The 16067-nt window shown below is 61.6% G+C and overlaps 1 protein-coding gene across 2 annotated transcripts; it reads right to left on the minus strand.

Moving 5' to 3' along the window:
• Window positions 1–3112: 3112 nt before the first annotated feature.
• On the minus strand, window positions 3113–10694 carry COMP (cartilage oligomeric matrix protein). 2 transcript variants are annotated; one of them, XM_007461068.1, is made up of 19 exons: window positions 10586–10694; window positions 10270–10355; window positions 9796–9847; window positions 9203–9372; window positions 8370–8507; window positions 8002–8076; window positions 7742–7900; window positions 7549–7653; window positions 7353–7460; window positions 6994–7153; window positions 6330–6448; window positions 6067–6119; window positions 5785–5966; window positions 5404–5582; window positions 5228–5276; window positions 4828–5024; window positions 4158–4330; window positions 3388–3527; window positions 3119–3303 (listed from the first exon to the last, which is right to left on the minus strand). In XM_007461068.1, exons 1-19 carry the CDS (start codon window positions 10662–10664, stop codon window positions 3257–3259), a joined length of 2271 nt encoding a protein of 756 aa, XP_007461130.1. In that variant the 5' UTR covers window positions 10665–10694; the 3' UTR covers window positions 3119–3256. The 2 variants fall into 2 exon arrangements, with proteins under 2 accessions (XP_007461131.1, XP_007461130.1); XM_007461069.1 differs by lacking the exon at window positions 8370–8507 and having other exon boundaries at window positions 3113–3303; window positions 8002–8055.
• Window positions 10695–16067: the final 5373 nt, after the last annotated feature.

Here is a 16067-nt window from a genome sequence, read left to right on the forward strand (position 1 = left end):
CGTCGTGTATATTGACCCACTCGCTGTGGCCGAGCCCCCCTCAGCTGTGCAGACCTTTCCTCCGGGAGCGTGAGCCAACCAGCATGTCCCCATCTGCCTCAGTTTACCCTCTGTCCTCTGAGCCCCCAGGGTGGTAAATTTGTTCCCCCATGAGGCTCCATGGGCCGAGGATGAGACCTGGGGTCAGCCTGTCTCTGTGTCCCCCAGAGAAGAGAGTTCATGCCCCTGGTCCCCACCCCCCGCCTGTCAGCATCACCCCCTGCAGTGCCCAGGGTTGACTTGGGGAAGGAGTCGTCTCATCGGGGTCACATCCCTGTCACAGGTACCCGTGAGGACCTCCCCCCGCACCGTGCCCTTAGCAGAGGGAAGACAGCACTGTTTGGGGTACCCTGCAGCCCTCCCCCAGCTTTCCTTGCATGCCTTGCTTCCCCCCAGCGCTCTTCGGGGCAAGAAGGGTAGGGGCCAGTCCCCTGGGGCAGGGGGCCCTGAGACCCTCAGTGGAAAGCTCAGGGGGCAGGTCGACACTTCAGCAAAATTTGGAGGCCCACGGCCAGCGGTATCCAAAAACCAGTCAGGCTTCCCTGTGGGGACAAGTACACAGCAGAAGGGACCCTAATTGCGTTGGGTCCAGCCCCCAACCCCAGTGCGGTCCACGGAGTTCCCTGGGACCAGGCCTGCGAGGCTGGAAGGCAAGGGCAGGTGTGTGTGTTTGCAGCCCTTTCTCCACCAATGCCTCCATTCACTGGGAGTGCTTGGCCGGCCTTTGCGTCCTGTGTGCTGTTATCTCCTTGTGGGTGTTGAGGGCTGGGCAGGAGGGTTCTGACGTCGTAGGTGTGCTTGACCTGATTTCTTCAGGCGGCCGACCTCCCAGGAGGGCAGCCAGCCAAGTGGGCCCATCGTGAGGCCTGTGTGTCACAGTGGGGCGGGCAAGGACAGCTGTCCATCTGTCCGTCCATCAGATGCTGTGAGACTCCTGCGTGGAGGGCGAGACGTCCCGTGTCGTCCCTCCAGCCTGCTGGGGTGGGTGTCCAGTTTGGGGGCTGCGTGCATGCCGGGTGCTGGCCGCGGCACGGGGGACAGGAGTAGGTACGAGGCCCATGGAGGTGCTGGGTGGGACTCAAGCAGCAGGGGTGACCCCCCTCTGTCCAGCCTCCTGGGCCTAATGAGCCCCCATGATCACCTTCTCCTAGAGAAAACTTTGTTGACCTGGAGGCCTCCAGGCAGCTGAGAACGCCTGGGCTGGTACACCCCTCCCCAGACCTCCACATCTCAGCCCACCCTGAGCGAGTTCATAACCAAACTTGCTGCCAAACTCCTGCCTCCAACTGGATTCTGAGTCTTCTGCATTTCCAAAGAAGGCAACCCCACCCCAGGGTGCAGGCTGGGTGTGGTGAGGCCTGGTGGGGTCAGGAGACCCCCGCCCCCAGCCCTGACACAGCAGTAGCAGCACCCATCACTCTCACTGGGTTCTGAGGGAGCTGTTGTCAGAGTCCTCAGGGTGCCCTTGGCGTAGTGTTGGGGCACAGGGGTGCAAGGTCAAGGGTACCTGCTGCTCTTGGGCCTGGCCTACCATCCCTGCAGGTGACGCTTCAGGTGAGGGAGCTGTGGCCACCTGAGCTCCGCCCCCCCCCCCCCCGGGATTGAAGAGCTGGGGGGGGGTTTGGCACCTCGCCTACCCTGGGAGGCCTGCCTGGGGTGAGTGGGCAGACAGGTCTGTTTCTGCCCCCCCCCCCCCACGTGATCTGAAGAGCTGGGGGAGGATTTGGCACCTCGCCTACCCTGGGAGGCCTGCCTGGGGTGAGTGGGCAGACAGGTCTGTTTCTGCCCGAGTTCTCCGTGGACCCTGGGCCCCCATCCCCTGGAGGTCTCACAGCATATGACAGGGGTCCTTGGGACATTCCTTTGTCAGGCCCTGCCCGGCCAGCTTGGCCTGAGCCAACTCTTTTTGGCTTCCTCGGCTTTTGGGGGTCCTGGCTGCGTGGGGCTCAGGCACCTCTCATAACCGTTGGTGTGCCACAGGTGGCTGGCCACAGACAAGAGTTCTACCCCAGTGGAGGTGGGGTGACCTGCACCCCCAGGCCTGGGCGCTGGGGTACTCCTGAAGGCGCCGGGGGGCAGACAAGACCCTTGTGACCCGGGCCTCAGTTCCATCTTGTCATTAGCTCAGGCCCACGGGTCTCAGGGCCCCAGGCTCATCCCAGGCAGGGGCTGGACGTCAGGGACTCTGGTTCCAGACGGCTCCCTCTGCCTTCTGTCCTCCTGGCCAGTGCCAACACCCTGTCCCGAGGAGCCAGTGGGTTGCCCCCATCTTGCAGGGTTGTGGAATTTGGGGGTAATCGATGCCCAGCCTGTCATTTCTGACCTCCTGCCAACCGGGGACAAGGGGACACAGCTGTGGCATTTGCCACCAGACTCCGGAAGGGAGGGCTTTGGCAGTCATGGTCCACTGACCCCGCCATGCCCTCCGTCGGAAACTGCCCCTGCCCCTCCAGGGACTGGGCACTGATATATGCAAACCTGCCAGTCCAAGCCCTGTCCCACTCATGTCCCTCTTTCCCCCAGGCTGGCTCTGCCCCCACCCCCAGCATGTACATTGTGCTGTAGATGTCCTATGGGCCGCACGCGTGGGTGCCCATGGCGGGCGGGGGCGGGCGCTCAGGGCGCACTCGGCCGGCCCCTGCCCATCCTCTCTGGCGTGGACGCTATCGTCTGTGTACCTTTGCATCCTTTGTAATGAAACGTAATAAAAATCCAATGTTTTCATCTCTGCCTCCTCCCCTTTTTTTCCTGCCCTCTTCTCCCCTCTGGAGGATGAACTGTGGGTGTTGCAGGTGCACCAGGCAGGAGCCACACAGGGGCCACACGCACAGACACAGACACACGTGAGCCCCTCACACACACACCCCAGGATCCTGGGGCAGACGCCCCAGGAGAGTGTGTGGGATGCAGCAGGGCCGGACACTCCTAGTCAGGCTCCTAGGGCTCCAGCCAGTCACGGGGCCAGAGAGTGGCAGGCCCCCAACTCTCCCAAGGCCTGAGTTTGGGGTCCCTGGCCTCCCCTCAGAGGCTCGACCCTGCCATCTCCCCGCGGCAGAGACCACAGCCAGCTGCTCCGCCACACACACACTTTATTTTGTCCTCTTTGAGCCCCTCTCCCTCCCCACCAGGCCAGCTGCCTCTTGGGGCCGGATGCTGATGGCCTCCCACAGTGAGGGCAGCCGTGAGGGTGGCCGTCATCCAGTGGCGGCCTGTGTCCCTAGGCCTGCAGCAGCGTCTGGACCTCGTAGTCCTCAGGGATGGTGTCTGTGGAGAGAGGGTGAGCAGGTGAGAGGGGGGGTGAGGCTGGGTGGTATGGACTCCCCACCTTCCCCAACAGGGTCCTCCTACCATTGCAGCGGTAGCGCAGGTTGGCCCAGATGATGTTCTCCTGGGAGAAGCAGAAGACTCCCAAGCGGCCTCCCCGCATGGTCGTGTCCAGGACCACATTGCTGTCCGCAACCAGCTCTGGGCCCTCGTAGAACCTCACTCTGCGGAGAAGGAACGGACCGTGATTCGGGGCCCTGGGCCAGGTGCCTCCTCCCCTCTCAGAGCTTCAGCATCCTGCCCCATGAGCTAGGCCCCCTCCTCTCTAGGAGAGGGGGCCATATGTCGCCCTGCCTGGGCCATGCTCAGGGCAGAGGGGGCTCCTGACCTGAGCCTCAGTTTCCCTGTGTGAGAGGATGGGCATCTAGGGCCCTGCACACAGTAGGTGCTAGGCATAGTGCCTGGTCTTCCTGGCAGCGTAGAGTGGGGATTGAGAAACCAGGAGTGAGTGAGACCCCACCTACTGCTGTGTGCAGAGTCCAGTACCACCGGACCCTTGAGCCCAGACCACCCAAACTGGCCCCGCCTTTTCTGAGTCCAGGCTCCCCGCTGTCTCACCTCTCCTCTGGCCCTGCCCCCTGAGCAGCTCCCTGCACAGCCTGGCCCCTCCCCCTGTCCTGGGAGGTGTATCATGCCCTAGGGCCAGACAGTTATTTCTAACTGCCTGTATTATTCCCATTTTACAGATAAGGGGACCGAGGCCCCCTGAAGCACTCCCTCCTTCCCTCAAGAGCCAGGATAGAGCAGGGATAGAGCAGGGACTCCGGGCCCCCTGGCAGAGGGCGGGTTCCCACCTGATGTAGCCCACTTGGGGCCGGTGCTGCAGGAACCAGCGGTAGGACGTCTTGTCCTTCCAGCCCACGTTGCGGGGGTCCTTCCACAGCAGCCGCACCTGTGACTCTGTGTCCCCCGTGTGCCACAGTGCATTCCGAAGCTGCTCCCCAGGGCCTGTGGAGGACTTCACGGCCTGCCACGCCGGAGAACAGCGGAGCGGGGGTCAGAGACCACACAGGCCACCAGAGCCCCCAGACAGGCAAGGAGCTGTGTCATAAAGGAGTGGTGGGGGCCCCAGTATGCCTGGATGGGAGACCCACGAGGAAGCCTTGGGGGCCACGAGGAGCTTTGCGGTCAGGCTGTAGGGGTAGCAGTGGTTTGTGGGATCGAGTCTTGGGGACTCGGGGACTTGGGGAATTCTAGGGTTTCAGTGAAATACTGGGGTCTCTGGGGCCTGCAGGAGGATTTGGAACCTGAGGGAAAGTTTGGGGCTCTGTGACAGGGTTTTGGGGCCCACAGAGAGATTGGGGAATCCCGGGGGAGTGTTTGAGGGCCTGTGGGAGGAGCTAGGTAGAAAGACTTCAAGGTCCATAGAATGAGGCCGGGGGCTGTAAGGCTTTGGGGATCTGTGGGAGGGTTTGGGGCCTCCGAGTTGGCACTGAGACCAAGAGTTCAGGTGGGGCCCAGCACCTTGAGCTGGATGCCAGGCTCCGCCACTGCACGGAAGGGGTTTGCCTGCCAGTATGTCTGCTCCATCTGCTTCCACATGACCACATAGAAGCTGGAGCTGTCCTGGTAGCCAAAGATGAAACCCGCGTAGTCGTCATCCGTGACCGTGTTCACGTGGAACGTGCCTTCGAAGTCCACGCCATTGAAGGCCGTGTAACCTGGGGAGAGGAAGGGACGCTAGCCCCTGCCGCACCGGGGCCCAGAACCGCCCCCTGGCCCCGCCCCTCCAGAGTCCAGAACGCCGGACCCCTGAGCCCAGACCACCCAACCTGGCCCTGCCTTTCCTGAGTCCAGGCCCGCCCCGTCCCACCTCTCCTCTAGTCCCGCCCCCTGCACGGCCTGGCCCCTCCCCATGTCTCACCCACACCCAGGCCAGGGTCGCTGTTCATCGTCTGCACGATCTCCATCCCCTGGTGGGGTTCAAAGGAAGAAGGGCCTCAGGCCAGCCGTGTGGGCCCTCGGCTCCCCGCCCCTAGCTTAGGACCTGCTGTGGCGGTCCTGGGATCCCCCCACCTCCCGCCTGGGCCCTGCCCGCACCTGGTTGAGCACCACCCAGTTAGGGTCTATCTGCGCGTCGCCCTCGGGGTCCAGCACGACCGTCTGGAAGGCCCGGAAGTCGGTGAGGGTGACCTCAGCGTTCTCCGGACACACATCGATCTTGTCCACCACCTTGTCTGCATCAAAGTCTCCCTGGCACGCGTCGCCCACGCCGTCCCCTGAGAGGAGATGGAGGCCCCCCCACCATAGTAGAATCAGCTCCAGGCCCCGCCCCAGGCCTGGCCACGCCCACACAGGCTACCAGCCCTGCCCACACCATGTCTCCAGCTCCGCTCACACGTGCCACTGGCCACCCCAAATCTCACCCTAGTGGCGCCACACTAGCCCCGTCCCCACCACAGGCCCTGCACCCTGCCTTACGGTCCACGTCTTCCTGGCCCGGGTTCGGCACCAGGCGGCAGTTGTCCCGACTGTCGGGGACCCCGTCGTTGTCATCATCGTCGTCGCAGGCGTCACCCTGGCCATCGTGGTCTGAGTCCTGCTGGGCGCTGTTGGGTACTGTGGGGCAGTTGTCCCGCGAGTCCTGGTGCCCGTCCCCATCCCTAGGGTGGGTAGGTGGGGCAGAGACAATGAGACCCCAGAAAGCTGGATCAAGGGCTGCCCACCATGGGTGCCCACCTCAGCCCCAGATGTCCTCCTTACTTGTCTTGGTCGCTGTCACAAGCATCTCCCACAAAGTCGTGGTCCACATCCCTCTGTGGGTGGGGGAAGGTTGTAGATGTCCTTAATCAGGGCAGAAGAATTCAGAAGCCTCCCGCCACCCCCAGTTCCAGAGCCAAGGTCCTTCCTGACGCGGAGGAACACCCCCCGCCCCCACAGGCTGCTGGGACTGGGCTGGAGTCTTGTTAATCAGCCTGGTGCTTACCCCAGGGGTCTGACCCAGCTGGGGTCTGGCCTGCCCTCACCTGGTCTGCGTTGCTCTTCTGAGGACAGTTGTCACAGGCATCCCCTACACCATCGCCATCACTGTCCTTCTGGTCTGAGTTGGGCACCCTGGGGCAGTTGTCCACTGTGTTGCGGATCCCTGCGGGAAGCAGAAGGACAGAACGGGACCCCAAGATGAGGACAGGGCCAGACTGACTTCCAGCAGGGCAGGTGCAGACCTGGGGCTAGCTTGGGACAGAGTCCCACCCCATCTTTGGCTCCCAATACCTACAAAGTTAAACCAAGTATTCATGCCCAGTCGCCAGCCTCCTAGAGACTAAAATGAAAGGATGGCGGTGAGGGGACTAGCTCTGTGAATGCACCACCTCGAGTCTCTGCCCAGATGTAAAAATCGTACCTCCTCAGCCCTAAACCCCAGGCTCACGTCTCTGTCCTCTTATTTCCTCCCTGCAGCATCTAACACAGGGACCACCTTCCCCTCCTCCAAAAGTTCCTTCCTTTTCTCCTCGGCATCATATCCCAGCTTGCATTTTGCTGCCTGCCGGAGCATGGTCCACGGTCCCTGGAGCCCTAGGCGAGCACACCCGCTCCGGCTTCCAAAGGAGGCCGAGCCCCGCCCCCAGCCAAGCCCCGCCCCTTGGTGCCAGCCCTTCCCTCTCCTCTCCCCCCTGCCACAGAGCTCACGGTCGCCGTCTGTGTCGTCGTCGCAGGCGTCGCCTCGGCCGTCGTTATCTGTGTCCTTCTGATCGTCGTTCTTCTGGGACTGGCAGTTGTCGCATGCATCGCCCCACTTGTCGCCGTCCGCATTGCGCTGGTCTGGGTTCCGCACCAGCGGGCAGTTGTCCTAGAGGTCAGGGCCGGTTGGGAGTAGTCAGGCCTAGAGAGGCAAATGTCACTCCCCAGACTGTCCATCTCCGAGGCCCCGCCTCCTCTGCAGGGAACCCCCTAACCCTCTGGGACCCGTGAGATCAGCCTCTGAGTCCACACCCCTCACTCGAGCCGAGCCCCCACTAGTCTCACCTAGGCCCCCGCTTTTGCCCCACCTTCTCGTTGAGGACGCCGTCCCCGTCGGCATCCGGGTCGCAGGCGTCTCCGATGCCGTCGCGATCCACGTCCTCCTGCCCTGAGTTGGGCACCGTCACGCAGTTGTCCTAGGGGTGGGCGCGGCGGGCATGAGGGGCGCTGCCAGGGAGCCCCGCCCACCCTCATACCAGGCCACGCCCTTCAGACCCCGCCCACCTTTCGGCACTGGCGCTCTGAGCAGCGCAGCTTCTCGTCGGGAAAGCCGTCCAAGTCTGTGTCGCTGCCGCAGAAGAGCCCGTTGCCAGCCCAACCGACACCGCACTGCGGGTGGGGGAGTGAGTGGGTGCTCCGGCGTGGTCCCACCCCCGGACCCTCATCGTACGCCCCTCCTTGGCCCGCTCGCACTCACCACGCAGGATCGCGACCCATCACGCTCCAGGACGCAGTCGGCCTTCTCGTGGCACGGGCTGGGCGTGCCGTCGGGGCAGAAGCGCTGTGCGCGCCGACGGCAGCCTGATGCCTGGTCTCCCACGAAGCCGGGCTGGCACGGGCCGCACTGGAAGGAGCCCTGAGCCCGGGCCACAGGAGGTCAGCCCCCCACCCCCACGCCTGACACTTCGCGTCCCATCCTCCACCTCTCAGTCCTTCCCCTCTCCTCCCAGGCCTCACCAGGGTATTGACGCATACGGAGTTGGGGACGCAGTTATGCTGCCCGGTCTCACACTCGTTAATGTCTGTGCAAACCTGGGTGGGAGGGAGGGCAGAGGTCACTGCTCCCACGCAGATACCCCCAGACCTCCCACCCGGTTCACGTCTCCTCTGAATCCTACCTCTCCCCTACATCTTGCCTCCAACCCTGACCATCCCTGACGTGGACCCTTAACTTCCTCTATTCCCCAGACTCCGGTCCCTATGCCCTCCCGCTGGAGCGAGGCAGGAAAAGGCTGCGAGGCTGGAGGTCGAGTTTACTCAACAAAATGCTCCCCACCCCAAAATGCTCCTCCTGGCTCCCCACCCCAACCCCCCACGGCCCTCACCTGCTTATTGGCCTTGGCGAAGGCCAGCCCCACGCCCTCGTGGGTGGGGCCGCTGTACCCCGGCGGGCAAGCCTCGCAGCGGAAGCCCGGACTGGTGTTGATGCAGCGGACGTGGGGGAAGCAGGGATGGGCGTTGCACTGGGGGAGGAAGGGCCCCGGAGGGTCAGAGGACGGACGTGTAGCTGGGCCTCCCCGAGAGAGGCTTCTCAGGGCTTATTGGGCTTGTACTTGTAAAGTTCAAGGGCCATCAGCTAGCTCTTGGGGAGCGGGGAGTGCCATGTGGGGCAGAGGCCACTGTCCCAGGGGTCACACACGGCTTTGCCTTGATGTGGGAAGGGGCAAGACCAGGCGGGGAACAGAGCGTGCCTGAGGGTATCTGTTCCTGGGACCCGGTGGGCTGGGTGTTCATGGGCGGGGGAAGACATTTTGAGGGCGGGCGTCCCCAGAGGAGGCGGGAAGTGGTCGTCGGGGCGTGCGTGCCCGGCGGAGGAGGCTGTCGGGGCGGGAGCCCCCGGTGGTGGAAGGGTGGCTGGGGTCGGCGGCTCCCGGCGGTGAGGGGGGTCGTTGAGGCGGACCACTCCCGGCGGTAAGGGAGTCGTCGGGGCGGACGTCACCGGCTACGGAGGAAGTCGTCGGAATGGGCGTCCCAGGTAGAGAGGGGGGTGGTAGTGGTGGGTGTCCCCCGGCGGTGGGGAGGTCGTCTGGACCTGCGCCCCTGGAGATGAGGGGGCTCTCGGGGAGAGCACCCCCAGTGGATGAGGAGTTCGTCGGGGCGGTGGGGAGCTGTGGGGTCACGCGTTGGGGGATCGTCTGGGCGGTGGTGACGGACGCACCTCGCTGACATCGGCGCAGTGCGAGCCGTTGCCGGTGAAGCCTGCGGGGCAGGGTCCGCAGCGCGCGCCGCTTGCTGTCTCGGTACAAGCCACGCCGGGGAAGCAGAAGCCGGGCGCGCACTGGCTTAGGGGCCTCACGCTCAGTCTGGGGGTGCGCGCGGGTTGCATCCCTGAGGAGGGTGGGGCGGGAATGGTTAGGGCCACGCCCAGAGGTGGAGCCTGGGGGGGGGGATGGCCCCTGAGGGCGTGGTGAGATCCTGGTTGTTCTGCGACCCCGCCTCGTACTGAGCGCTCTGCCCGCCAGTATCTGGATCTCTGCACCCGGCCGTTTTTTGCTTCTCCCTCCGCGACTCTCCACCTCCCAGCATCTCTCGCAAGGTTTCTGGCCCTTTTGGGGTCTCCCCCTCCCATAGTCTCTGTCTCCCCTTCCTGTTTCTCTCTCTCCATCCCTCATCCAATCTCTCCATCTCTGTCAGCCTCCATGTTCTCCTCTGTCTCTTTTCCTCTCGGTCTGTCCTTCGCTCTCTGTCTCTGTCTCCCCATCTCTTCTCGCTCCCGCGCCGCCCCGTCTCTGCCGCCCCGGCTGCGCTCACCGCACGCGTCACACTCCATCACCGTGTTTTTCAGAAACGTGATCTCCTTGACCTTTGGTGCAAGGGGGATGGGGTGTGGTCAGCGGGTCCATCCCTCCGGGCCTCCCCCGTCGGGCCTCCCCCGTCGGGTCTCCCCTGTCCCTCTCTCAAACTCCCTTCCCGCAGACCCACCCACTCGGCCCGGGCCCCCTCCCCCGGACTCCCTACCCCAAGATCCCTACTCTCCCAGCCCCTCTCTTCCTTCCCTGGGATTCCCTTGCCCCCTCACGGATCCCTACCCCTCTCTCGCGGAACCCCCTGTCCCTGGGACCACTCTTTTCCCCCTTTTCCATAACTCTGGGCCCCCTTCACCTCCACCAGGATCCCCTTCTCCGGTCCTCCCCCAACTCCTCCACACTCCCCTACCTCCGAGACCCCCTTCCCCTGTTCCAAGCCTCTCTGTGCCAACCCGGCACCCCCGTCCCCGGCAGGCACCTGCTGCCGCAGCAGTTCCCGCACATCCTGCAGCGCCGCGTTGGTCTCCTGTAGTTCGCGTAGCATCTGCGGGCCCAGGTCTGCACCTGCGCTGACAGGGGGCGCTGGTGGGGCTTCGGGGACCGGAGACCCCCATCACCACCCCTCACACCGCCGCCGCAGGGACCCCCTGACGCCCACCCCATTTCCTGAGCCTCTGCCCCGCTGCCTGCTTTCTCCGCCCCGCACGCCCCGGCGAACAGTCCCCGAGTCCCAAGAAGCCGCGACCCCCGGCCTCCCGCGAGTCCTGTCCGTTTGGGGGTCAGGCGCGGCTTACCCAGCGGGATCTGCCCCTGGCCCGATGAGCCGAGGGCAGCCAGGGTGAGCAAGAGAACGCGGGCGGCGGTGAGGACCATGACGGCGGCGGGGAGCTGGACAGCGGCTCGCTCTCTGCCGCCCACGAGGCCCGCGCGGCCTATTTATGCCGGCGGCGCGGCCGGCCCCGGGGACGGCCCTCCGCGGCCCTGCCCAGCGTCCAGCCTCAAGGTAAACAGACGGCGCTGGCCTCCGCGTTCAAGGCCCCGCCCAGCGCGGCTGAACTCGGATCCGGCGGGGAAACTGAGCCACGGGGGAGGGGGGGCTTGTGCGGGGGGTGGGTTGGTGGGGCGGGGAATTAAGCGGGACCGCCCTCCAGCCCTCTCATTCGCTTATCTGAGTGATGATTGCGTGCCAAGACTCGGGCATAGCTGGGAACGAAGTGATCCCCACAGTGGCGCCCCTCAGCTCACGCATGGGGAAACTGAGTCAAGAGTGGCTAAAGGTTAGGACTCACCTCCTCCCCCAACCCCTTTCTGATCTCTCTCTGCGGTTCTCAAGCTGGTGAGTAGGGGAGGGGGGCAGCCTGGTCGCCCAGGGGCCGGAGCCCACTCAGTCTCCCAATCTGTGCACTGGGCTGTGTGTGTGTCCCTCCCCAGCAGGAGGGTGAGCAAATTAAAGGGCTCTGGCTGGAGGACATCTGAGCGGGGGAGGCCCCGTGCTTCTGTTTGTCGAGACTTTGCCGTACCATCCAAGCTCCAGTCCAGCTCTGTGGGAACAGCCTGTAATAAAAATAGAAATTACTGCTAATCAGGAAAATCCTCCCAGCCCAGCCATGCTCTTAAGCTACAAAACACCTCTGTTTTCTGGAGTTAACCCTCTTTGCCCCTGCCCTCCAGCGTTTGCAGCCTCTATTCTATAGGCAGGGAAACTGAGGACCAGAGAGGGGAAGCGACTAGCCTAGGGCCACTGCGAGGGGCAGGGATGAAGCCAGGGTAGGTTCATTGCCAGATTTGTTCTCATGGGAGGTTGCAGAGAAGTCACTGAGGGCTTCCTGGAGGAGGTGGCAAGGAAACCTAAAAGAAAGGAGGACTCAGATCAGCAGAGACAGAAAGGTGAGGACAGTTCTGGCAGAGCAAATCATGTGGAGCTTGGGGGTGGGGAAATTTCAGGCACATTCAGTATTCTCAAACATGCATTGAGAACCTACTGTGTGCCATGTCCTGTGCAGGATGCTGGGGACACAGAGTGAACAAGCCAGACTGGGCCCTTCCCTTGTGGGGAACCCAGGTTGGTGGGGAAGCAGCTACATGTAATCATCCCAAGGGGCCAGGACTGTGGTGGGGGATGCACAGGCAGCAGTGGGAGCTCCAAGAAGGTGCCTGACCCAGCTTGGGGTGGCAGGGGGAGTCTGGGCAGGCTTCTTAGAGGAGGAGGGAACACCGAGCTAGGACCAGGAAAGTGAGGAGGCCATGGCCAGATAAAGAGATGGTGGAAAGGCATTCCAGGTAGAGGAACAGCATGTGCAAAAGCCCTGAGGCAAAAATGAGCCTGGTCTGATGGACAGATTGATCTCAGGGTAGAGAAATCTTGGGGCTCAGGAGAAGTAATACCAGTGGGGCAGGGCTTGCACTGTCTTCTGAGGGCAATGGGGAGCCACAGCGGGTGAGTGAGGAGTGGTGGGTCTGGAGGGGAGGCTGGGTAGGAACAGCCGATCCCAGCCTGGGCACTTCCAGTGAAGTGCCACAGGCCCGTGCCCTGATGCCTGTGGCAGGGCCATGAGCTCACCTCCTGTTTTCCTTGGCGTCCGGCACACCTGGGGGCCGCTCCCGGTTGGTGCTGGAATTCTTGGGAAAACCACGGCTCCAGCAAGGGCCGTGGGCTTGCGTGTGCCTCATGCAGCTGGGACAAGGGCACATGGAAGCCAGGCCCCCACCACAGGCTTGGCATGGGGCTGCGGCTTGGACACACGTGGCCTTGTTCACGGCCCGGTCATGAGGGGTTGCAGGGAAGGACATTCTAGGCAGAGGGAGTGGCAAAGGCAGAGGCCCTTAAGATGCCCCAGTCTGCAGATCAGACAACAGAGGCCCGGAGACATGGGCAATCTGGTTTCACGCTCTCGCCTCCTGGATCCCATCGGCCCTGAAATCCCCCTTCCAGGCAGCAGCCCCCTCCTCCCACGCACACCTCAGCAGCCTCACATTACACAATAACACTCTGGGTGTCCTTCCGGCCTTTGTACCTGCTGTCCCCCACCATCCCGAACACCTTCCTCCATCCTCCAAGGTCTGGCTCTGGTGCCCCCTCCTTCAGGAAGACCTCCCTGCTCTTCTTGGGCAGGGCTTAGGGGCTGGTGCCTGTGTGACATTCTTCTAGGATGCCTGACAGAATATTTCTGGCAGAAAAAGTTGGGATGGCCTCACCCGGGGGACTGGAAACGTCTGTGTTTTGCTCTGTTCCTCCTACCCTGGGGGCCACTGGGCCTGCAAAGAGCACCTGCCATTATTAGTGTAACGTTGTTATTATTCCTTATAATTAATGTAATGTAATTACTATTAATAATAGTAACCCCTGCTACCACTGTACTTTTAAGACAGACTCAGGAGCCACATGGCCTGGGTTCGAATGTCAGCCGGGCATAGCCTTGCTGTGTGACCTAAGGCAAGTTGCTTGACTTCTCTGTGCCTCGGTTTCCTCACCTAGAAAGTGGGAGTGATCACTGTTGAGAGGATTGAATGAGCTAACCCGTGCCCCGTGTCTGCCTCCTGTGTTAGCCTCATTATATAATCTGTAATTTATACACTATGTCACTTATACCTCAGATCGTTCTTATTCACATTTCCCTCAGAGAGGTCATGAGACAGCTCAAGGTCACACAGCCAGGATTAAAACAGGAGAAGGCAGGACCCCTAAGGCCTTCATACCACCCACTCTCTGCCCTTGGCCACAGATTCCAGACGAGAAATGCTAGCCCAGGCCCCTCATTAGCTGTGAAAACTCTGCTACCCAGGACCTCCTGGCCTGAGCCCTTGGCTGGAGCCCCAAACACCCCCCTTCCCATGATGCTGGACCCAGTGGTTCCAGGAACCTGGCCAGGCTGGGGCAGAGAGGCTGATGCCTGTGTGATGGGGCCCCTGAGCCCTTCCTGGCAGAGTCCTGCTGGGCCAGGAGACATGTGGGCGCCCCCAGCTCCCCCAGCCGCCTCTCCTTGTGAATCCAGAGAGAAAGTATGTCGGGAAGGCAGCCGCCCTGCCCTGGGCGGGCCCCACCACAGGCCCAGGGTCTGGGGAATTCATTAGAGCAGCAAGGGAGGCCACTTAGCCACTGCTTCATCCGCAGCTGAGGAGTCTGACACAGCCTGCCTTGGATGGCCCTACTGGACCCATCTCTCCAGAAGGACCAAGTGGTGGGAAGAAGGGCAGGGGGACAGATAGGGTGCCATCTGGGCACTGGAGTCTGGCAGACCCACCCTGACTTGCTCTGTGAATTTCAGCAAGCCCTGCCTCCCCTCCCACCCTCCATTTGCCCCGACTCTACTGTCATTCGGTCTCAGGCTCTCCAAAAGGTATGAGAAAGAAAGAAGAAAATAACAATAAATATAGTGACTACAATTTTATTGAGCAAGTGCCAAATGCTCGAAACATTGCCACATCACTTTTGTGGGTTTTCCTTTTTTGCCCACTCTCCCCGCAGCCTCAGGAGGCAGGAACTCATCATCATGGGAGGCAGCAGGGCACGGCCATGAAGGTCTTGGTCTCTGGCACCAGGACCCTGAGTTTCATATCCCAGCCCTGCTGTGCAACTTGAGACAAGTTGCTTAACATCGCTGTGCCTCGCAGCAGCGTGTGTGTGTGTGTGTGTGTGTGTGTGTGTGTGTGTGTGTGTGTGTGTGTGTGTGTGTGTTTCTTTTCTTTGGCTAGGGTCGGGGAGGACACCTTCAAAAGTTTATTATAATGTAAATTTTTACTTCTCCAGTTTAGAGAATGGACTATGGAGTTGCCTTAGGGGAGAAAGGACTTCACTAGGAAGTGACTGGAATTTAACAATGTGTCATTCTATGGGCACTGATTTCTGAGAATGATTTTACACCACCATTATCTTCATAATTTTCCAGGGATAACTGTGGCAGGACAAATGACTGCCCTGCTCTTTTCTCCTTTCCTCTCGCATTTAGTGAGAGTTTTGTAGGTAACAGTAAAACAAACCTGTGTCTGTGTTACACGGAGAGAGACTGCCTGCGGTCTCACTACAGTGGTTTCCTTCTCTCCCTCAGTCTGTCTGTCTGCTGGTCTGCCTCTCCGTCTAATGAAGTGAAAATTGGAAATTCTTAAAGTTCTTTTGCACTATACCAGCAGCACTAAAAACCCAGGTGAAATGGGGACAATGAGAGCCACAACTTCTTAGGCTCATCATGAGACCCAAATAGTCCATGAGTCCATGGACTACTTTTCATGAGTCCATGAAAAGTGCACTCAGCACTTTTTTTTTTTTTTTTTTTTTTGGTGGTACGCGGGCCTCTCACCGCTGTGGCCTCTCCCGCTGTGGAGCACAGGATCCGGACACGCAGGCCCAGCAGCCATGGCTCACGGGCCCAGCCGCTCTGCAGCATGTGGGATCCTCCTGGACCGGGGCACAAACCCGTGTCCCCTGCATCGGCAGGCGGACTCCCAACCACTGCGCCACCAGGGAAGCCCCCATTCAGCACTTTTTGATGCTGGTGGTTGCCAACGTTCCCCACTCTACAGATGGGCAAACTGAGGCTCAGTGTGGCAGGCTCGTCGTGCCTCCTCTATTTGGGCACTGGATGCTCAGAGAGGGAAGACACACAGCCTTGCCGCGGGGAGAAGGCCCCCCACTCAAGTTTCTGTGTGTGGGTAGGCAGGAGAGATCACAGGAACCAGAGCCCTGCCCCCAATTCCTCCTCCCCCCTTCTCCAGCCCCCACCTCAGCTCATTAACAGGAGGCCCTTGTTCTAGCCAGTGAAGGGCGGGAGGCCGAGGGTGAGGGCGGGGTGTGTTTACCCACTGACCGCCTGGCAGGCAGAGGCCCAGGCTCGAATGGGCCAGTGGGAGAGGGAGGCTACCAGGCAGGGGAGAGCCCCAGCCCCGAAATGGGAGGACTGCATACAATATGTGCCAAATAAATGCTTAGCAATCAATAGGATAAAACTAAATAACTCCATCCACTGCACAAGCATTGACCCCTTGCTGCACAGCGGATGGGAAGGAGGTGGTCTCGGCCTCTCAGCCCTGTGGTAGGTAGCCTCGAAGGTGGACAAGTGCACACAAGCTGCATGGACGTAGGGGCTGTCTGGGCTGTGGAAACAGAGTCCAGGGGTCAGGGAGGCCACTCTGCAGTGGGATGTTAGTATCGAGACCTGAACAGGTGAACGGGTTCCAGCTGATGAGGGGTGTCCCGGGCAGAGGGCACAGCAAGGGTGAAGGCCTGGGGGGAGGATGTGCCTGATATATGGGAGGTTCAGCAGGGAGGCAGGGGGGGCTGGG

The sequence above is a fragment of the Lipotes vexillifer genome, unplaced genomic scaffold (genome assembly GCF_000442215.2).
Source record: "Lipotes vexillifer unplaced genomic scaffold, Lipotes_vexillifer_v1.1 scaffold469, whole genome shotgun sequence".
Lineage (NCBI taxonomy): Eukaryota > Metazoa > Chordata > Mammalia > Artiodactyla > Lipotidae > Lipotes > Lipotes vexillifer.